The sequence below is a fragment of the Panthera leo genome, chromosome D4 (genome assembly GCF_018350215.1).
Source record: "Panthera leo isolate Ple1 chromosome D4, P.leo_Ple1_pat1.1, whole genome shotgun sequence".
Taxonomy (NCBI): Eukaryota; Metazoa; Chordata; class Mammalia; order Carnivora; family Felidae; genus Panthera; species Panthera leo.
Genome location: NC_056691.1, coordinates 11,839,402 through 11,861,282, shown reverse-complemented (window position 1 = coordinate 11,861,282; position 21,881 = coordinate 11,839,402). Strand labels below are relative to the sequence as shown.

The 21,881-nt window shown below is 46.2% G+C and overlaps 1 protein-coding gene and 1 pseudogene across 3 annotated transcripts in view; one reads left to right on the top strand and one right to left on the bottom strand.

Moving 5' to 3' along the window:
- The window catches only part of TJP2 (tight junction protein 2), a 96,909-nt gene extending 75,230 nt beyond the window's left edge, over window positions 1-21,679 (bottom strand). The window contains exon 1 of one of the 3 annotated variants that reach the window (XM_042911931.1): window positions 21,654-21,679. Coding sequence is in view for 2 of the 3 variants with exons in the window: in XM_042911930.1 (XP_042767864.1) it covers window positions 2,518-2,577 (60 nt within the window). In the remaining variant the exon portion in view is untranslated. Of the gene's footprint in view, window positions 1-2,517; window positions 2,653-21,653 lie in introns of those variants that run through there. The other 2 variants (XM_042911930.1, XM_042911928.1) reach the window with 2 other exon arrangements.
- LOC122205522 lies at window positions 11,159-12,315 on the top strand (annotated as a pseudogene).
- Window positions 21,680-21,881: the final 202 nt, after the last annotated feature.

Below are 21,881 nucleotides of genomic sequence, written 5' to 3'. Positions count from 1 at the left end.
GTGATTACTAACCCTTCCTCTTAACTCCACCCCCGCCACCCACTCTTTGTGCCACTCCTGGACCAAATCTGCATGACTTTTTAAACTACAGAACTTACTCCAGCCCACAGGAGGAGAGTGGCCCTGCCTAGTTTCAAGAATTTTACCTGTCTCTTAAAAAGAATACCTTCAGAAGAGAAACCCTTTCTAAATTGAAGTCCCTGCAGGGATTTTTTTTTTTTTTTCATCTCCCTTGCATTCTCAGGCACTTCTGCAAAAGATAAATGGCTGGCTATAACCTTTTGTCGGATGTACAAAGAATTAGATCAAAAGTTAAACAAATGGAGACATAAGTCCTTGCAAATGGAATTCCCCAGGGGGGCGATATTAAAATTCATTGGTCTTAAGCCTTTGGGAGCCTCAAAAAATAGTAATACTCCCAGTGTAGGGTGGGGGGAGTGAAGTGTTTACTGAGAAACTGGTTCACTTCTTTGTAGGGAAAATAAAGTCACTGATCCATTAGGGATTTCTAGGACTTTCCCGCCCCCCCCCCCAAGTCTTTTACTGGCATTCAAGGCCTTTCAAGAGTGTGAGCAACTCTTTCTCTTTCCCTCAGTTCCTGCCTAGACACCGACATGGTAACCCCTACCTGTACTTCTAGATCCTACCTCCCAGGACCCAGCACCTGTCTTGGTTCATATCACTAGCTACCGCTTCCCTGGCACCCACCTCATGTCCGGCACCTTCCATCATTTCAGGCAGTCCTCACATAACCCTACGAGGTGGGCGTGTTATCAGCCCCCTCTTCTTTACTGTCTTACGCTGTGGGGTATCTGTTCGAATGCGACCCTTTCTTCCCAAAAAGAATCCCTAAAGGGAGGGTGTGTAAGGCAATCCCCCCCTGCCTGTATTTCTGTACTGCAGAGTGCGCACCTGTATGGCACACTCCCCCCCTCAGCCACAGGTATCCCAGCAGAGTCTGCGGAGTTCACAATACCCTACAATTTTCAGATGTAACAGACTCTGAAGGCAGAAACGGAGTCTTGCTCATCTTGTACCCCTTGCAGGGACCGCCACAGGCAGGTGCTCGTTATTAGCGGCGTGGTCACAAAAAAGTTACAGCAGCCACGGCAAGGAAAGAAATCCCCCTTCCTCTATCTCTGATAGCAGCTCTGAAAGAGCTCAAGAAACACCTCCAAAGCCCCCGCTGCCTAAGTAAAGCACCCCTTTACTTAGGGGTAAAGGGGTGAAATCTCATCTCCCAGAGAGGGAGAAGCTACAGCGTCCCATCCATATTTCTAACTGGAATATTTCTAATCATTCTTAATTATCTGCATGCTTCCTCGACAAGACAGCAACAGGGGCATGCTCTTCCCACTTGTAGTCCCCACACTGGAGTGAAGTTGTTCATGAAACTTTATTGAAGAGTCAAATTTCATTCTCAGGCAGGTACAAATGCAACTAGTCTAAAGCATCTCCTTCCCAGGTGTGGGTGATGTATGTTACCCCCCCCCCCACACACACACACACACCCCTCACCGTCTCTCCCCCCAACCATTCTGCCAAAGCAGGACTGGTTCTCTGGCAAGGATTATCAACACACACCCAGCACAGACCACCAAAAGATCTGAGGCCGAGGGCCTCCTGCCCCCTCTGCTAGGATCCCCCAAGCTGAGGGAGGGAGTGTGGAGTCACAGGGCAGTTTCTCCGATGGGGTGAGTCTCCGCTGGGAACTGCAGGGAAACCACAACCATTTATTACTCAGGCCAGACAGCTGCCAGGGAAGCGGCGCTGCCTAAGAACTTAAACTAAAATAGAGGTGGGAGGCTGTATTCCATTACTAAGCCCTGGAGTATTCGCTCCCAAGTTCGTCCACATTTCCAGAATGTTAAAACCCTGCAGTCAAAACCCTGATTATTTATAAACTACTGTGCAGAAGCGGAAACCTGACAAATGAAGACATAAAAGCAAGGGAATGGTGACAGGTGAGATAATACCAGAGTAGAAAGCATTCACCACCCCCTTGTTGTGGCTTCCTCCAAAACCCCATCTCCATTCCCCACTGAAAACAACTTTTACTTGTATTACCGCGGCAGCTGATTAAAAAGGAAAATGAGGCTCCCGGTCTCCAAAGAGTTGTCAAGTTTGTCTCACAGGCACATGCCTGTAAGTTTGCATCAAGTAGGTGTGGTAGGAAAGAGAAGGAAGACACAAAGGCATACGGCAGGCTACACAACAGGCAGGACGAGATGCCTTCAAGGTACCAGAGATCCAGGACAGAGTTCAGGACCGTGTCCCCTACCCTCCCTGACGACTTAATCTGAAACCCAAGTGACTTCAGAGAGGAGAGAAAAGGATTAAGGAGCCCTGGAGGCCATGAGCCACCACCCGGTCGGGTGAAATCTACCCGTGCCCCCCGCCCCACTTTCAGGTGGGAGAGTAGCAGCTGCCCACCGCGCAACAGGAAGCCCACCACGCGCTCTACGCTCATCCCCCGAGAGTCTTCTCCCAACCGAGCAGACTCGAGAGGGCACTTACGCGGAGCCAACCTGACAGCTCCCGCCGGGGTGGAAACCCGCGATCCCCTCGCACCGGCATCTCGGGCGCAAATCCCGCCAGGGCTCCGCTCCTCGCGATGTCCGCGCAGCGGATCAGTCCTCGGACCCGAAACCCGGGCTGCGGGAGGGCCGGCCCGCAGGGCCCACCCCTTTGTCCCTCCTCCCGCCGCCCGCCCCCCCGCCGGATCGCAGCGCCTCCGCGCCGGCGGCCGGACCCGGGAAACTCTCAAATGGGCCGCTACCACCCCCGCGCGGCCGGGGGGATAGAGCACGCCGAGACCAACCCGCGAGGCCTCCGTGGCTGGCCGCTTAGAGAACGACTTCCGGCGGGGGGGCGGCAGGGGAGCGGGGACGGCGGCGGCAGGGGGATTCCCCCCCCCCTCCCAGGGCCCGAGCGTCCCGCGGCCCCCACGCCCTACCCTACCCCCCCTCCGGACGGCGCGATGGTTCGCTCCGCGGCGCGCACTAGGCCGGCAGGTCGGGCTCCGGGAGCGCGCCGGGGAAGCGCTGGGAGCTCTGAGCGCAGGGGCCAGCCTGGGGACGGGCCCGTCTGTCCTGGGGCGCTTCCTTTGAGGTCGCGTGCGCATCCGGTTCGAACACATTTTGGAGAGGTTTGCAGCGCCTCTTTTGCTCTCTTCCGAAGGGAAGAAGAGGGGAAACCCCAAAGTTGTCTGTCCTGCCTAGAGGCCTGCCCAGCCAGCCGACACGTACACGGCATTGTAGCCCACGTGTCTCAGCTCAACAACTGATTCCCGGAATTCCGAGGGTACTGGGATGTTCGTGTTAAATAAAACTTGACTTTGGAGGAAAATATACCCCAGCTTCTCTCTTTTTTATCACATTTCCAACAGCTCCAGTAAAAACATTGCAACGCCTCTCGCATCGTCATCTTTTAAAAGACTACCAGTAAGTCACAGATGCTTATCCAAGCAGGATTTATCAGTACATTTACTCGTTGTAGAGTCTCCTATGTACGAAGAACTGCACAAGAGAAGTAAAAGCTTCCTTATTTTAGAGGCATGTAAATTATTCGGAGCCTCGAAACAGGTACACTGATTAAAAGCATAATTTGGGGTTTGAAATTTAAGGGAACCACGCTGTAAAAGAAAAAAAGTGTGGACCACCTCGCTCTTCCCTTAAAATTGCTTTCCCTTAAGGCAAAACTCGGCCGAGGCTCACAAGTAGAAGGTGAAAGGTAGAATGTCCTATCTGACCCAATGACGAGATGCAGAAGCTAGGCTCTCTCCCCGAAAGGTTGCTTCACTTCCTGCCTAATCAAAACAAGTTTGGCAGTTTATGTGGAAAAACAAGCCCAGCAGATGCCTCTCTGAAAGTGTGAGGCTTCTGGCCTCCTTTGGGGTAGAGCTAAGTGCATGCTTCTGGATTAAAAAGCATCGTGAGTGACGTTTCTCACTTGCCTACAAGCCTCCAGACTCAGACGTTGGGATTGTGTTTCCGGTGTAAGGTGTTACTCCCCCGACGTAAGCTCTGATTTAAAAAATGTTTCCCAAATTAGGTAGTGCGAACAAATAATAACAATGATAGTGTTTGTGAACTGGTCACACCTTAGTAATGTGAGCTGATTCATTAGCATTTAAAAAGGAAGAAAGGAATCCACAGTGTAGTACTTAACATCTGCAGAACTATTTCCTTTTTCTCTCTAGAGCTGCACTGCCCAATATAACCACTTCTCACAGGTGGGTATTCAATACATTTTATTTTAAATTAACTAAAATTAGGGATTTAGGATTTAAAAGCTTCCAGGGGCGCCTGGGTGGCTCAGTTGGTGGAGCATCAGACTTGGCTCGGGTGGTGATCTCACGGTTCATGGGTTCGAGCCCCCACAGTGGGCTTTTTGTTGACAGCTGGAGGCTGGTTCAGATTCTTTGTCTCCCTCTCTCTCTCTGCCTCTCCCCTGCTCACACTCTCTCCCTCTCAAAAATAAATAAACATTAAACAATGTTTTAATAAAATAACAAACATTAAAGAAAAGGAAGATTTCAGACGAATGTGTCACATGAGTCACATTTCCAGTGCTCAGTAGCCCCTTGCAGCTAATGGCTACCATAATGGACCGTGCTGATATAGAATATTTCTACCATTGCAGAAAGTTCTATTGGTATACACTGCTCCAAATAATGAAATATTCTTATACTAGAAATACTATTCTTCTGACACAATGCCTGACATAGAGGAACAATAAATAGTTGTTGAAAGGCATGATTCAGTGAGCACACTAGCATTGCTGGTGGCAGTTATACATAAATAGAACTTTTTGGAGAAGCAATTAATAGGACATAATTTTTCACATGTGGGTTGCACATTCGAACCCCACTCCTAGAATTTGTTTCTCCAAAGAACTTCTATCAAGCCAGACCCCCCGATTAAAAACTAAGCTCTCTCTCACCTTGGGGAGCTCAGTCCATTACAGCAGACGATCAGTAAATAACAACAAACTGCAAAAGCACTGAGCTTTCCTGGAAAGCTCGGGGTAGTCTGGGGACTTCTGGGAGGGCTTCTTCACCCAGACTAGGGGGATGGGGTTCAGGGAAGGCTTTACAGACAAGAAGACACTTACAGGAATGAGTTTGTGAGACAAAAAGGGGAAAGCTTTCTAGGTGAAGGGAATAAATACAAGTGGAGAAACAAGGAATGAAGAGACCACAGACGTGCCCTTCGGTGCCAGGAGGTGAGGTTGCCCAGGCAAGCAGGGGCTGTATCCTACTGTTGAACACGGTAGGAGTGGGATTAGCTTTGGCATTTTGTAAAGATCCTTCGGTCAGCTTCTGGAGGATGATGAATCTGGCAGGTGGGATTGGGGGAGGGGGGGAGGTGGAGGGGGGAGGTGTATCAGTAAGAATGAGAAGACCAGCCAAAAATGCATTTCTGTGGAAATGCAGGTGAGAGATGACAGGGCTATCAGGTTGGGCAGCGTTAGACAAAAAAGGGCCAATTCTAGAGAAATTAAGGCAGTGTAATCAGCAGGCAGGTTGACTGATTAGATATGATGTAAGAAAGAGGGAAGTGACTCTAAGGTGACTCTCAGGTTTCTGGCTTAACGAAGTAGATGATGATATCTCTACCAACATAGAGAATGCAGGAGTGGGAGCAGATCTTGGGAGGGGCTGGAGGAAACATGGTGACTTTAGTTAAGGACTGATTGAGCTTCACGGGCTAAGGGTCATCCAGGTGGAGATGTTCAAGTGTCTGCAATGCACTAGGCATTGAGTATTTTTGGGTAGAGGGCTCTGGGATGGAGGAAGAGATTTGCAGATCGTCATTGTATCAAGAAAGCTGAAGTCAGGTGAGGAAGTGAGACTGAATATTCAGAGACACTGTGTAGATTGAGGCAACAGAGGATTAAAGATAGGACCCATCCAGCCTGTTTTCATAATAACCTTTACTGTGACAGGCAAAAAAAAAACAAAAAACACCCAGAATAGGACCCATATCTGGGAATGCCAATATTTAGGGGGCAAACTCAAGTCCCCAGAGCAAAGACCAAAGAGGAACTGTCAGAAAGGGAAGAAAAACCTCTCTGGAACAATGTCCACAAAGTCAAAGGAAGAATGAATTTCAAGAAGGGGAAAATCGCCAACAACGTGCACCAGTGTGGAGGTCAGTTAAGATGAGAACGGAAGGTGTTCACCATGAACAGGACAAGTGCCCATCCTGACCAGAGCTGTTTCAAGGGGAAGATGAGACTGGAATTCGACTCCAGTGGCTGACTGGGAGGTGAGGCACTTCACTGGATCCCAACTGATTACAACGAAGGCTGGAAACCATCAGTGTCCAATCACAGAGGGCTGTTAAATGACAGCAGACCAACTGAATTGGCACATCAAGCTATCATTTAGAATTATAGCAAGTCTATCCAGCAACAAGGAGAATAATGATATAATCGCCGATGAAAAAGAACACAGACGTTATCTATCCTATGATGGCAATGAAGAAGTTATGAAAACATATAAACAAACTGGAAAGCAAATGGGAACATGATTTGATGACAGGATAGGGCTGTGTGCATTTCTCTTTTTAAATTGTAGTTGTTTGTGCCATGTTTGTGTAATGGACAATTTTTCAGTACGTTTCAGGATGCGTTACTATGTATAAAATCTTTGTAACAAGTTGGTCAGAAGACCTCGAATTAATGTGATAAACACTTTTAATCAGATTTCTTCAAGAATATTACGATTTGGATATATATACACATATATATGTACATATACACACATACATAAAGACACACACATATACATATGTGTATGTATATATATATATATGTTTTTACATATATATTTGCAATATAGTTACAAAGTATCATTAAATGGGAACAAAGCGATCTGACATAAAAAGTTTACAGGTTGGGGCACCTGGGTGGCTCAGTTGGTTAAGTGTCCAACTTCAGCTCAGGTCATGATCTCATGGTTTGAGTTCAAGCCCCCACTGGGCTCTGTGCTAACAGCACAGAGTCTACTTTGGATTCTCTGTCTCCCTCCCCACACTCTCTCTCCACCCCCCCCACCCCCCCCCCGGTTGCTCTCACGCGCTCTCTCTCTCTCTCTCTTAAAAATAAAATAAATAAAATAAATAAACATTTGAAAAGTTTCCAGGTTAACTGAGCAATTTAATTGGCTTGTATGCAGAATGGCAGACTGGAATCATAGAGACACTTCCTTGCAACAAACATTTCCTCAAGTCCCCCCACCCGTGTGCCCTGGGGTAGATACAGAGAAGATAAAGAGGATATATAATGGGGGCGGGGAGTGGGGGTGCTCACAGTGTGATCAAGACAAAACCAAGTAAACAAATGATGACAAGGCGGGAGAGTTGCTCAAATACCGGAATGACTAACACGCGGAGGTAGCAGTTAAAACTCTGCCCGAGGGAGGGGCGGAGAACAGGCCTGGCCTTCCCTTACCTCCCCTGTAGTGGCCTCATCTCTGCTGGCTTCTCCCACTCTTCTCAGTGCAAACAGCCATCCCAGTAACCTCCCATGTTCACGTGAAGGACTCCTTCCATCAGCATCCCCCACAACCCCTAAAACAGCATCCAGGAGAGAAGCATCGAAAGTTCTGCTCTGCCCTTTATCCCTTTACTTTTTTATTTAATATCACTCTTGCTGACTCTCAAAGTCTGTTAAAATACTCTTCCTTTTTTTGCGGGGGGAGGGAGGGTCAGGTGACTAGCTACCTAAGTTTCCCAAATCCTAAGTTTCTAGTTAAAGCACTGATACCTGTGTACGGAACTGCTTCTAGTCCCATATAGTCCTGCATGACCCCCCAAGCCCCACAGAAACACAGACTTTTGATTGAGACGCTCCTCATTGCAATCTATGATGGTTCTAGAAATATGATACAATGGAACAAACTTGACTCTAAGTGTAATGGTCATAGGTTTACACACATTGCAGAGAGAGTAAATTATTTTCAAGCTAGCCTTTAGCACTTAGAATCCTGCAAACAAACAGGGGAGTGCGTTATAATCCACTAGAAAAACCCCCAGGTTCACCTCAGCCTTTGGGGCAACTCAAGACTCTTGCTTTATGTTTAAAAGCATTGTGTTTCTAATTTCCTGCCAAGTACTGCAGACTCCCTGTCTCCAGGATTGTTCCCATACCTTAATATTATACAGGAAGAGCAGAAAGCTGCCTCCAGTTTGACACTTTCCTAAACATCCAGACTTCTACATGTTAGTGTCCCAAAGGTCACTACCAATTTTTACATAGACGTTCTTCTGTTCAGGAAATGGTAATTACATTTTTCCATAATTAAGAAAACTATTTTCGGGGGGTTCCTGGGTGGCTCAGTCAGTTAAGCGTCCGACTTCGGCTCAGGTCATGATCTCACGGTCTGTGAGTTCAAGCCCCGCGTAGGGCTCTGTGCTGACAGCTCAGAGCCTGGAGCCTGTTGCGGATTCTGTGTCTCCTTCTCTCTCTGACCCTCCCCTGTTCATGCTCTGTCTCTCTCTGTCTCAAAAATAAATAAATGTTAAAAAAAATTTAAAAAAAAATAATTTCGGTTTTATTCAATTTTTTCTTAGACCAGTGAGTTTTGGCAAAGTAAATAATAATAATAATTAATAATAATAATAAGATGCCAATTATAAAACATTCAAAACAGTTCATAAAAGCACAAATAAATGTAAAAATCATCTAAAATCCTAATAACCAGCTTCAAAATTAGGTGGCCATTCCAGACACATGCACAGATACAGATAAAGAGCTAGTTAGAAAGACTACCCCCAGAGACCAGAAAAATTTAAACAAAAATTAGTCTTACTACAGTGCTATTTTAATTGAAAAATAGTAAATAAAATTCTATTTGATATTGACAGAAAAAGAAAATTGAATAAAACAAAAGAACCCTCATGAACACAAATTAAGTTATTTCTTCAACATGATATTTATCCCCAAAAGATCATCTAGGGAGAAAAGATTAACTCCCCCCCACCCCGCCAAAATCTTCAGTAGTGAGTTTCCAAAGACACTTCTAAAACATGAAGACATTAGCATTTTATTTATGAAAAATCACATGTTTCAGTTTTAGAAAGTTTCTCTTCCTCCAGGACTCGCCTCTTTGCTGTCTCCCTGCATCCAATCCCCCAGTCCATCCTCCCCAAGCAGCCAGAATGATCTTTTCATGAGACAAATCAGATCTCGTAACTCTGTGCTTTTAAACCGATGCAGACTTCTTGCCATGGCCTCGTTACGGGCTGAATGTTTGTGTCTCCCTCGGCCCCCCAAAGGGGCTGAAGCCCTAACCCCCAATGTGGTGGTATCTGGAGATGGGCCTTTGGGAGGGAATAGGTTTAGATTAGGTCATGGGAGTAGGGCCCTCACGATGGGATCTGTGGTCTTATAAGAGGAAGAGAGAGATCCCTCTCCAGGCTCATGTTCCTAGGAAAGACCATGTGAGGACACACGGAGAAGGCAGCTATCTACAAGGCAGGAGGAGGGCCCCCACCAGGAACCAAATCTGTCAGCATCTTGATCTCAGACTTTGTAGTCCCCTGAACTGTGAGAAGTCAATGTCTGTTGTTCAAACCACCCAGTCCATGGCATTTTGTTCTAGAGGCCAAGCTGGCTAAGACAGCCTCCAAGTCTGCTGCCTCCTCCAAACCCAGCTCATCCTGCTCTCTCCCAAGCTCAGGTCCCGGAGCCACACTGGCCTTTCTTTGTTGCTCTTGAGACCCTGCCAGGCGCATTTCTGCCCCAGAGCCTTTGTTTGAGCTTCTCTGCCTGGACCACAGAGCCAGCTTCTGCTTAGATTTCTCTTTCTTTCTAAAGCAGGAAGCATCCCTTGAAGCGGCAACCAGGAAGTGATGCCCTCGGGAGAGAGTCAAGTTTAAGTCAAAGCAGGTACATAGAGTCCAGCGGAGTGCTTTGCTTATGGCAAAGCAAGCGTTTCAGAGAGCAGAGTGCAGGGATATGAAAAGGTGGGGGTGGTGGGTGGTCTCCCTGGCTAAGGGAAGCCGAGGGAGGAACCACAGCAGGAAGGGAGGACAGCCCAAGACAGCAAAGGACCCTAGTATCCACAACTCTCCCTTCTTAACTTTATTATTATTATTACTCTTGGTAACACATTGGCAGGGATGCTGTTATTACCACAATGAAAGGATGTCAGAGTGAGCGCAGAAGTGATGAAAACGTCAGTCCGTCTAACAGGAGAGAAAGTTCTCTCGGTTCTCAGTGGATGGTGGCTTTCAATTCACTCTCTCCTCTTTCTGCCATTGGCACAAATCCCAACCCCCAGCGTCTTGCTCCCGGTGTGAGAACCCAGCAGTGATTCTCACATGCTGGGGTCGGCCGGCCACAACACGGACAGAAGAATTCGCCGTGCGCCTCAGAGTCAGCCGCGGGCTGGCTGGATGAGGTGTCTGGGGAGGCCGGGGCCTGCTGCTGGGGGAGGGCTGGTGGACCTCGTGGTGCCAGGCTGCCCACATGCAGGCTCCTAGGACACTCAAGGGGATGGTCCGAGCGTGCTGAGGCCAACAGGCAAGGTCAAAGTGTGCTCAGCCTGATGGACAGGGGATTGGGACAGAGCATAATCCAGCTGTGGGCCTGGAGATCCTAGAAGCACCTTCTGAGGCACAGTTTGGTGTAGACAGGCCCTTCCGGGGAGCGGGCTCTGCACTGGAGAGTCTCCTCCCTGGCAGGGTGCCCTGGGGCCCCCTGCTCACGCTGCTGGGTATACAAAATCCACACTCTTTTCAGGGACAGATGCCACTTAGTAACCCTCTATTTAAGACCAGCAACAGGGCGCCTGGGTGGCTCGGTGGGTTGAGCATCCGACTTCGGCTCAGGTCGTGCGTTCAAGCCGAATCAGGCTCTGTGCTGACAGCTCAGAGCCTGGAGCCTGCTTCAGATCCTGTGTCTCCCTCCCTCTCTGCCTTCTCCTGCTCGTGCTCTGTCTCTCTCTCTCTCAAAAGTAAATAAACATTGAAAAACAAAACCCAAAAAACAGCAACAACGAGACGTGCCTGGCTGGCTCAATCAGTAGAGCTGAGCAGCTCTTGATCTTGGGGCTGTGAGTTCAAGCCCCATGTTGGGGGGATACAGAGATTACTTCAAAATAAAATCTTAAGACAACACCAACAACAACAAACAAAGCATGATAAACAAAGGTTGATTCAAGGCGTATTATGTGCCAAAACTCTTCCAAACTCTGCTGTAACTCATTTCACGCAGAGCCGCACAGCGCCCATGAATCTTTGGTATATTTGGTATTATTGCTGCGCTTCAGCAGTGAGGAAACTGTACTTCCGAGGGGGGAAAACAGCTGCTGCCTGAATTTCTCATCCAATAGAAGGCAGGGAGGCTCCAGGGGCAGGTCTGTGGGAGTGAAGCTCATCCTCACGACTGCTCTCCGGCCGCCACGTTCACTGTCAACCGCAGACAGACGATTGCACAGGTCAGGGGCTTGTTGTTGCTACTGTGGTTTTCTCGAACAGAACTCAGGAGGGTTTCTGCCGAACGGAGTGCTGGGAGATCATGTTTGTGAAACTCTTGCTGCACCACATTAAAAGGTAAATGCCACAGCTCTCTCCTCCAGCCATCCAAGATGCAGAAAGGAAAGAAGGCCGGGGGAAAGAAGGTGGCCAATACCCTGCTTGAGAAAAGGCCCAAGAATTCTGGCATCGGACAAGACATCCAGTCCAAAAGGGACCTCTCCCGCTTTGTCAAATGGCCCCACGACATCAGGCTGCAGCAGCAAAGGGCTCTTCTCTATAAATGTGTAATGCTGTGCCCCCACCCCCCCCCCCGGCCCTGAGATTAACCTTGGACCGCCAAACAGCTGCTCAGCTGCTTAGGCTGGCCCCCAAGTACAGACCAGAGAAAAGCAAGAGAAGAAGCAGATTGTTGATCCAGGCTAAGGAGAAAGCTGCCAGCAAAGGGGATGTCCCCACTAAGAGGCCACCTGTCCCCACCTTAGTGGAAAATAAGAAGGTTCAGCTGGTAGTGATTGCACATGCTGTTTCTCACTGAGCAGGCATCTCCCTGCCCACCTGGTGTCGTAAGATGGGGGCTCCCCACTGCATCACCAAGGGGAAGGCCAGGCTGGGCGTCTGGTCCATGGGAAGACCTGCATCGCTGTCACCTCCATACTAGGTGCTCCGGCTGAGCTAGTGGAAGCCATCAGGACCAATTACGATGACAGAAACAATGGGATCTGCTGCCACTGGGGAGGCAACGTCCTGGGTCCAAAGTCAGTGGCTCATATTTATTACCAAGCTGGAAAAGGCAAAAGCCAAAGAACCGGCCCCCAATCCAGGCTGAGTGCATGCTGTTAAACTCTCTGTACATAGAACTAATAAAAAGTTCTCTTTCAAAAAAAAAAAAAAAAAAGTAAATGCCGTCTGACTCCAGCCATCGGTTAGTTAATGAGACTCCTTGATGCAAATGCGATCTGACATCTAACTGAACTTCAGAGCATCCACTCCTTAAACAAGTGCTTTGAGAAAAAAACCCTTCAATATGTTAAAAATTGGACTAAATAAAAAGGCTCTCATCTCACAGGTAAGGAGGGAATCTGAGGTGAGAGAGGCCCCAGGGACCATCGCATGAGACACAGGTCCTCCCGGGAGCCAGAGGGGCCTCTGGCAACACGTGAATTGCTTTTAGAAATTATCACCAGAACCTTCTAGTCCTAAGAATGCAGGATCCCCTATCAGCACAGGTTAAAGTAGCTGAAGAGTCTCCTAGATTTTCAAAGACTTCTCAGATCTGAAAGGGGCCTTTAGAAAAACACTGGGAGCAGACAGTTTTCCAGGCCAGTCACAAAGAGCATAGGCCTCTGGAACAAAGGAAGCAGGGCCTGGGAAAGGCACTTCCAAGGAGGCATTGTTCAATCATACTGAAGACCTGGCTCGCAATATTTATGCTCCTATGGGACTTCTGCTGAATTTCCCTGATGACCAGAATTACCTGCGGCATCTCAGTCCCTCCCTGAGATGCCGGGGGTAGGGTTGGTGTGTGAGAAGGGGCAGGGGATTGGTTGTTTTGAGCATGCACCCTCCTCCCCAACCAAATGAGTCTCCTTATCAGGGAGGTCTGGGAAATTCTGCCAAAGGAACATTGTTTCAATGCTTGGACACAAGACAGGAAGACCACAATTTTGAAAGCAGGTAAAACATTCAAACGGCAAGAAAATCATCATCTCTATTTGCAAACTTTTGTCTTTGGTTTGCAAAGGAAAGGATCTGGTCCCATCATTCTTTTTGTTATATTTCTTTACATATATATTTGCATATACATCTCTCATTTGTACTTCAGTTATTTTTTATATACATGGTACTTGTTTATTTACCCAAACCATACAGTAGATCATAAAAAAAGTAGCAAAATATAACTAAATTGTTGCCATCCAGAGAGCAAACTACTGTTAGTAACTGTGTGAGTATTCTTCCAGGTACCTGTATGCAGGTAAGCATATAGATATCATATATAACTTTGCACGTCTGGGGCCATACTAGGCATGAGCTTTTGCCTCCTTTATTTCTACGTAAGAACGTTGCTTGACTATTTTTTCATGGCAATATAGATTTATATCATCATGTGTCTAACTGCATAATACTCCATTTGTATGAATATACTATAATTTGCTCAATAAATACTTTTATTGGAAGTTCTTTTTAAAAAAACTGGTACAGAGGACAAGGAAAAAGAATCAGATGGATGAAACTCCTAAGATTTATTTCACATGCATAATGAGAAAGTAAGATGCTTGTAAAACTAAAGCAGAATTTATAAGACAGGTAGAGGGTAGATACTAAGTTACTAAGCTGTAAGATGTGTTAACCAGAATAAATGGAGCATTTGTGTATTAAATATAAGTCAAAAGATTTCAACAAATAGCAGTGTTAGGACACCTGGGTGGCTCAGTCAACCAGTTAAGCGTCCGACTTCAGCTCAGGTCATGATCTCACAGCTCATGGGTTCAAGCCCTGAGTCAGGCTCTGTGCTGACAGCTCAGAGCTTGGAGCCTGCTTGGATTCTGTATCTCCCTCTCTCTCTGCCCCTGCCCTGCTTGTGTTCTCTCTCTCTCTCTCTCTCCCTCTCTCTCAAAAATAAATAAACATTTAAAAAATGTAAACAAATGACAGTGTTACTTAGAAAGGGAGGGAAAGACAAAATAAATCTTTTTTTTTTTTTAATGTTTATTTATTTTTGAGAGAGAGAAACAGACAGAGGACGAGCTGGGGAGGGGCAGAGAGAGAGGGAGACACAGAATCTGAAACAGGCTCCAGGCTTTCAGCTGTCAGCACAGAGCCCGACTTGGGACTCAAACTCACAAACAGTGAGATCATGACCTGAGCTGAAGTTGGATGCTTAACCGATTGAGCCACCCAGGCGCCCCCAAAGTAAATCTTAAATAGTAATAATATTTAATAAAACACTAGTAAATTCAATAAATATCTAATCTAGAATTGTATTTATTTAGATATAATATGTAGTGATAATATATTTTATAACCCATAATTTATATTTTCAAAAAGACTTCCTATTTAACAAAATACTGATACTATATAATAAACCCCAGTTCATGTTACCTCCAGATTGACAGTTATGTCAACCCTAAATTGACCACCTATTGGTGACACTCCTTATGGGCAATTCTGGCCTCTCAGAGATATCATGGACTCACCCCAATACATGGGCTTAGAAAAGTCAGTTGAAGGTGAAAACTTGAAACTTTTCCTTCTGTGCACCTGAGAGCCCCTCTGCAGTCCCGTCTCCCCTGGGGCTCCTCAGTCTATCAGAATACTTGGGGAGCTCACCCCAGCAGCATAGACCCACACAGTAGTGCTCAGGCTTTAGGGCATCCGAAACTCCTGGAAGGGCTTGATAAAACAGATTCCTGGGTCATACCCCCGCCCCCAGAGTTTCTGCTTCAGTCAGCGTGGGGTGAAGCGCAGGAACGTGCATTTCTAACAAGTTCCCGGCCAGGCCATTCTTGGTTTCTTTCCCTGATCTAGTTCTCATCATCCAGTTGCTAAAGTATTTTGATTCTTGTTCTAAGTCTTGGGATAGTATCCCTCTTTCTTGTCAAATTTATCATGCTGAGCTGAAGCCATCAGAAGAGACAAATTTAAACTTTAACATATCATAAAGACTCTTTCACAGCGTGTGGACAGAGTTAATTATTTTAGTTAACTAGACTTAAGACCTGAAGTTGATTTTTTGAATATCAACAATTATATTTCAAATATCAATATCAAGTATTAAGAGTAACTACAAACGGGGCGCCCAGGTGGCTCAGTTGGTTAAGCGTCCAACTTCAGCTCAGGTCATGATCTCACAGTTTGCGAGTTCGAGCCCCACATCAGTCTCTCTGCTGTCAGCACAGAGCTCACTTCAGATCCTCTGTCCCCTCTCTCTCTGCCCTCCCCACTTGTGCTCTCTGTCTCAAAAATAAATAAACATTAAAAAAAAAGAGTAACTATAATCAAATAACTATGTATATTATTAAAATCAATCATTTTTTTTAAATATCAATATAATTATGATTAAGTGGGGGAAATTCTGTCCAGGATATCTTGTCTAATCTTGCTATACAACCAGATTACTTCCAAACAAGAATCAAAATCTGGCTGAACTGAAAACTGCTGTCACCAACCACTCTGTTGATAAAAATGTGACAAAGTACCAAAAATAGAGCTCTAATGATGATACCCCTTCCAAGCAGAAGCTAGCTGCAAACTATTTATCTCAATTCTAGCAGGTTAATGGGAATCAGGTTTCCTCTAGGATTCCCCACACAGCCACAGCACCAGAGGCCCAAATCAGGCAGCATGCATAGCAGTATAACTGCCGATCACAAATAAGACTGAACTCCCATCCAGGGAAGAGCCTTGTCCATGTAAATTTCCTCAGGCAGTGCAGTGCCTAGTTCATAGGGTACCTGGAACCATTACTGGACCGCTAAGCGGCTAGAGTAGATGGAGGAGAAGTGTTAGAAAGAAGGGCAGGTGGTGGGGAGGAAAAGAGATAAGTACAGCAAATCCTTGTAAGAAATTTGGCTGTGACAGATGTCCATCGACTGATGAATGGATAAAGAAGATGTGGTATGTACACACAACGGGCTACTACTCAGCCACCAAAAAGACCGAAATCTTGTCATTTGCAACGACATGGATGGAGCTACAGTGTATTATGCTAAGTGAAACAAGTCAATCAGAGAAAGAAAAATACAGTACATGCTTTCACTCATATGTGGAATTGAAGAAACAAGAGATGAACATATGGGAAGGGAAGGAAGAGAAGAAAGGGAAACAAACCACGAGAGACTCTTAACAAAAACAGAACAAACTGAGGGTTGATGGAGGGGTGCTGGGTGTAGGGAAGGGCTAAATGGGTGATGGGTATTAAGGAGGGCACTTGTGATGAGCACTGAATGTTGAATGTAGCTGATGAATCACTGAATTCTACTGCTGAACCAAATATTGCACTGTATGTTAACTAACCAAAATTTAAATAAATAAATAAATAAATAAATAAATAAATAAAATTCAAAAAGGAAAGAAATTTGGCTGTGAAAAGTAAGAGACAGATAGGGCTCTGGGTTGGAAAGCACCTAGCCATCTCCCCATCCTTAGGTTCCGGATTCTCTTAAACATGCAGGAGTATCATTACATTTCTGTTTCAGACCCTAGCTTGAGCATTACTCATCTACGTGCTATACTTAACAGTGTGCAGACATCTCAGATTTCCAGAGATAGGCCAGATGGCCACCACTTTGTCTTGTTGATTTCATGAGTAAACCACGCGCTCCAATTTTTGTTTGGAAAACATGTCAGTCTATAGCTAAAGCATTCAAAAGTAAGAGTGAACCCTTCTTATTTTTATTTTTCTTTCGTTTCAGTGGTGTACGAGTTTCTCGTGAAAGTTTGCTTGAATTGCTAAAATGACAACGTCTTTGGATAAGTATTTAGAACATTTTAAATACTTAGGGAAGAAAATATGGAATTCTTGTGTGGATACCAACAAAACTACTATGTGTCTGAATCTTTATAGATAGACAACTAAGGTGCTTAAGTCCCTTAATGGTGAAATAATTCCAGGTAAATGTACTTAGAGTACAAGTTTAAGGGCTAACACATTGTTAACACATCATTTACAAACATTTAGGCTGTTTGGGAAGGACATTAAGAATAGAATAGTTATACTCAGAAAAACTGTGCATTTATAGATAGTTAACATTTTAACAGCAGAAAGAGCACATCATCTGGAAAAAGATAGCCCCTTTCTTTCATGGATTTTAAATGTTTCCTATACTCTAATAACTTCCCACAGACAAGCAGGTAAGATAGACAACTGAAATGGAAGAATATCTTATCCAGAAACTCAAGAACCAGAAACTAACAGGCTAGCGGCTTGGCACCCTGGTCTCCACCCCACTGGGTTCCCAGGGAACCTTGTGGAAACATGGCAGAAACAAAGAAAACGCTAGAAGCCAGTAAAGCACTGGGTGACAGAGCACAGCTGTGAAGTCAACAAGCCCCCGTTCTGCTAACTTCTTAGATTTAACCTATGACCACTAGTCAACTATTTCTGATCTACACAGATTTTGGGCACTTACCTAAAACCTCTGAGCCTCCCTTTCTTCAGCTGTAAAATGGTGTTATGGGTTGTATTGTGTCCCTACAACATTCATATGTTAAAGTCCTGACCCTTGTCACCTCAGAATGTGACCGTATTTGGAAACAGGGTCTGGATAGAGGTAATCAAATTAAGGCGAGATTTTCGACAGGTCCTAATCCAATACAGTGGTGTCTGTCCAGAAAGGGGAAATTTGGACACAAAGACGGACACACACAGAGGCAAGTCGTGCATCTAGACGTCAAGCAGAGATGCCCAGGACAGATCTTTCCCTTATAACCCACTGAAGGAAACGCGTCTGCCTGCGGCTTGATTTCAGACTTTCAGCCTCCAGGACTATAAATCTCCCTTGTTGAAGCCAGCTCGTTTGAGGTCCATCGGGAGTATAGTTGGACCTACACCTCACAGGGTGGTTATGAGAATCAAAAGAGACAATGCAGAGGCCCCTGGGTGGCTCAGTAGGCTAAGTGTCCGACTTCAGCATCAGGTCATGATCTCACGGTTGGTGAGTTTGGGCCCCGCGTCAGGTCAGGCTCTGCGCTGACAGCTCAGAGCCTGGAGCCTGCCTCGGATCCTGTGTCTCCCTCTCTCTCTACCCCTACCTGTGTCTCTCAAAAATAAATAAACATTAAAAAAATTTTTTAATTAAAAATGAAATAAAAGAGACAATGCAGATAAAACATTTGTCACAGTACCAACTATTTTATGGGGAGCCCGCAAATAAACATAAAGCTTTCATTGTTTTTTTTTTTAATGTTTATTCATTTTTGAGAGACAGAGAGAGACAGAGCATGAGTGGGGAAGGGGCAGAGAGAGAGGGAGACACAGAATCTGGAGTAGGCTCCGAGCCATCAGCACAGAGCCCAATGCGGGGCTCGAACTCACGAACCGGGAGATCATGACCTGAGTCGAAGTTGGACGCTCAACCAACTGAGCCACCCAGGCGCCCCAAGCTTTCATTGTTTTTACTACAGCTCTGATACATGTCATTCATGTTAGAATGACAGCGGGATTCTCACCACACACGACAACTTTTCTTCTAGCCTGGCCTGGGGTGTCCAGACTCTGCTCCCCAAGTTCCTTTTCCCCCGTTGCCCACGTAGCCAACAAGTTTTCGTCCTCCAGTTGCCTCTCAAATATCACCTCCCCCAGGAGGCCCACCTCACTTAGTCACTGCCTCAGGCCTTCTGCTCACATCCACCAAAAGGGGTGGGTACCAGCCTTTTCACACAGCAATGCAATTACTGATTCCAAATTAGACCCCCAAGTACCCCATGGATGAGCCTTTATGTTCCTCCTAATTTGCGTCAGGTTCTGTGTGAGATGCTCATTAAAGGTTTGAGGAAACAATCCCTTCACTTCAGGGAGGGCAAGTGGCCACATAGACCATCTACATATATGTATTTTTTTTTAACATTTATTTTTGAGAGACAGAGAGAGTGAGAGCATGAGCAGGGGAGGGGGAGAGAGAGAGAGATACAGAATCTGAAACAGGCTCCAGGCTCTGAGCTGTTAGCACAGAGCCCGACGTGGGGCTCGAACCCACGAACTGCGAGACCACGACCTGAGCTGAAGTCAGACGCTCAACCGACTCAGCCACCCAGGCGCCCCCACATAGACCGTATATAAACAGGCCCATGCTCTAAACCAGCTCGTAGAAGTGCTTTCTAAGTTAATGGTTCTCAGAAGTGTGGTCTGGAAACCTAGAATGGCCTGGCCAGGAACTTGTTAGAAATGCATATCCCTGTGCCTCATCCCACACTGACTGAAGCAGAAACTCTAAGGATGGGGTGGGGGGGGGGGGGGCGCACAACCCAGGAATCTGTTTTATCAAGCCCTTCCAGGAGTTTCTGATGCCCTAAAGTCTGAGCACTACTGTGTGGGTCTATGCTGCTGGGGTGAGCTCCCCAAGTATTCTGATAGACTGAGGAGCCCCAGGGGAGACGGGACTGCAGAGGGGCTCTCAGGTGCACAGAAGGAAAAGTTGCAAGTTTTCACCTTCAACTGACTTTTCTAAGCCCATGTAATGGGGTGAGTCCATGATAAGTGTGAGGTATCTAAATTGCCTAACAATGAGAAGCCACGTCTAGGAAGTGAGACTCTGCCCAGACTCACATCCTTCCAGAAGGCTGATATCAGAAACCTCAGGTCAAGGTCAAGGGCAGGCTCCGCAGGCACCCTCCTCCACCCAAGGACACTGGATGCTAATGGATCACCACATGCTTGCTTCGGCAGACTTGGACAGCACCTGAAGATCCTGAACCCCAGGCAACCACCACCGGTGGACCAGAACTGGCTCTTGAGAAAAGTCTGCTACTATTCTCAGTTGAGGAGCTAAGTCCCCACACTCTGGAGAGGCACACAGTCAGCTGGGACGGTAGGAATCACAACTGAAGTTGGGAGTCAGTGTCTGTGCGACTTTGGGGAAATCACTTAAAATCTGTGAATCTCAGTGTTTCTTTATTTGCAAAAGGGAGGTGGTCATAACCCCTTCCCTCTCAGCGTTATTCTGGGGTTAAACAACATCGGTGAATGCACTTTGCCCAGTGCCTGGCAAATCAAAGGCTCTTCATAAATGTCTGCCAGATCTGAAACTAAGGTGACAGGAGATGCACTGGGAAAAAACCGTCGCCATCCAAGCTCACCCGAGACTAAGTCATCCCAGAAAGCCACGCTTAAGTTTCTACGCAGGAAAGAGCTTTAGAACAAGGCTCTGACTTGGGAAAACAAACTGACGTCAAAGGGCCCGCGGTCACTAGTACAGGGAATCAAAACCAGGGAAGTATTTAGCAGGGGGGTCCTTTGAGTCACAAAGAGCCTTCCGTCCTACAGACAATGCCTGCATCATCTCCCTTTGCCTCACTCCAGGCTGCTCCTCCAGTTCATTTGACCAAATCAGAAGATCCTACCCAGAAATCTAGTTTCAGGAAAACCACTGCTGGAGTCCAGGCAAGCATCTGCCTTCCTGTGTTTGGAAACTTTAAGAGCTCCATAGGGAACATCCCAGCAAACACAACCCTGACAGTTCAGTGGAAACTAAGGGCTCCCCCGTGCAGGTGTCCCCATTTGGACAACTAGACCCCGAGAAAGGCCTTGGCATATGCCTGGTTCCTGCTATACTTTACTTATTTAGCTTCATACTGACACTCTGTTTTCACAGATGAAGGATCTGAAGCTCAGAAACATGAAGACATGTGCCCCAAATCATTCAATTAGAAGGCAGGAACGCTGGGATTTGAACAGCCATCTGCCACCCTGGAGCGTGCTATTCACAGTCTATTAAACTCCAGCTCTGACACATAGCTAGAATGCACCCAGGCAGGGGCTGCAAGCTTAAACAGACAGGAATTATGAAACAAGCACATGAAAAATATTCCAACCCCCTTCCAGCCGCCATGGACTGACCTCTAATCAGGGGTTAAAGTGTAACTAAGAACAAATACATCCCAGCATCTGTCAAAATAAAATTTAATACCTTGTAAATCTCATTTAATTCCTACCTAAAATTGAATCAGTAAATAGATAATACTCACTCTTAGCTCTTTCACTAAAAGCTTGTACATAATTAATCTTTGGAAGCCAGTGCGACCGATGCCTTTAATATCTGCAGCAACGTGCTTATCACTGTTACATAATTCTGCTCCATCAAAGATAATGAAAAAAACATGATTTACCAGAATGACCTATAACCCCAGACACTAACATACCCTGTCAGGCATTTATCCTGAACCACAGGAGTTGGACTTATATGCTCCAGCCAGGAAAGATCTCAATTAGTTCTCATCCAACCGTGGCAAAGCTATACCTAACAATTCAGACCATAAATGCAGATACGATGCTTCTGTTCCTTGATAAATAAAATATTACAATTAAATTTTCTCTGATATGGAACAGTTTCTCTATCAGCCACATTGAAAACGGTGGCCTCGACATTGTCTAGGATGTGAAATAATTTACACCAAACTTTAGGAGGAGGAGAGCCGGTGACCAGGTTGATGAGAGGAAAAATGAAGTACCTGGTAAAGCAGGCTGTCAGCTTGCACACGTCTATGCTTTGTGGAATGCTCACTCCAGGAGGTGCGGCCCAGGTACCAGTCCCACTCACAGGGAGATGACAGTAATGCGGCACTCCGCACTCTGAAAAAGACAGCGCGTTTAAAAATCCAACACGGTCACTCCCAGCACCGTGAGATTCTGGGAAATGCACCGGAATTCACATACCGCGCAATTCAGCCATTTATAAC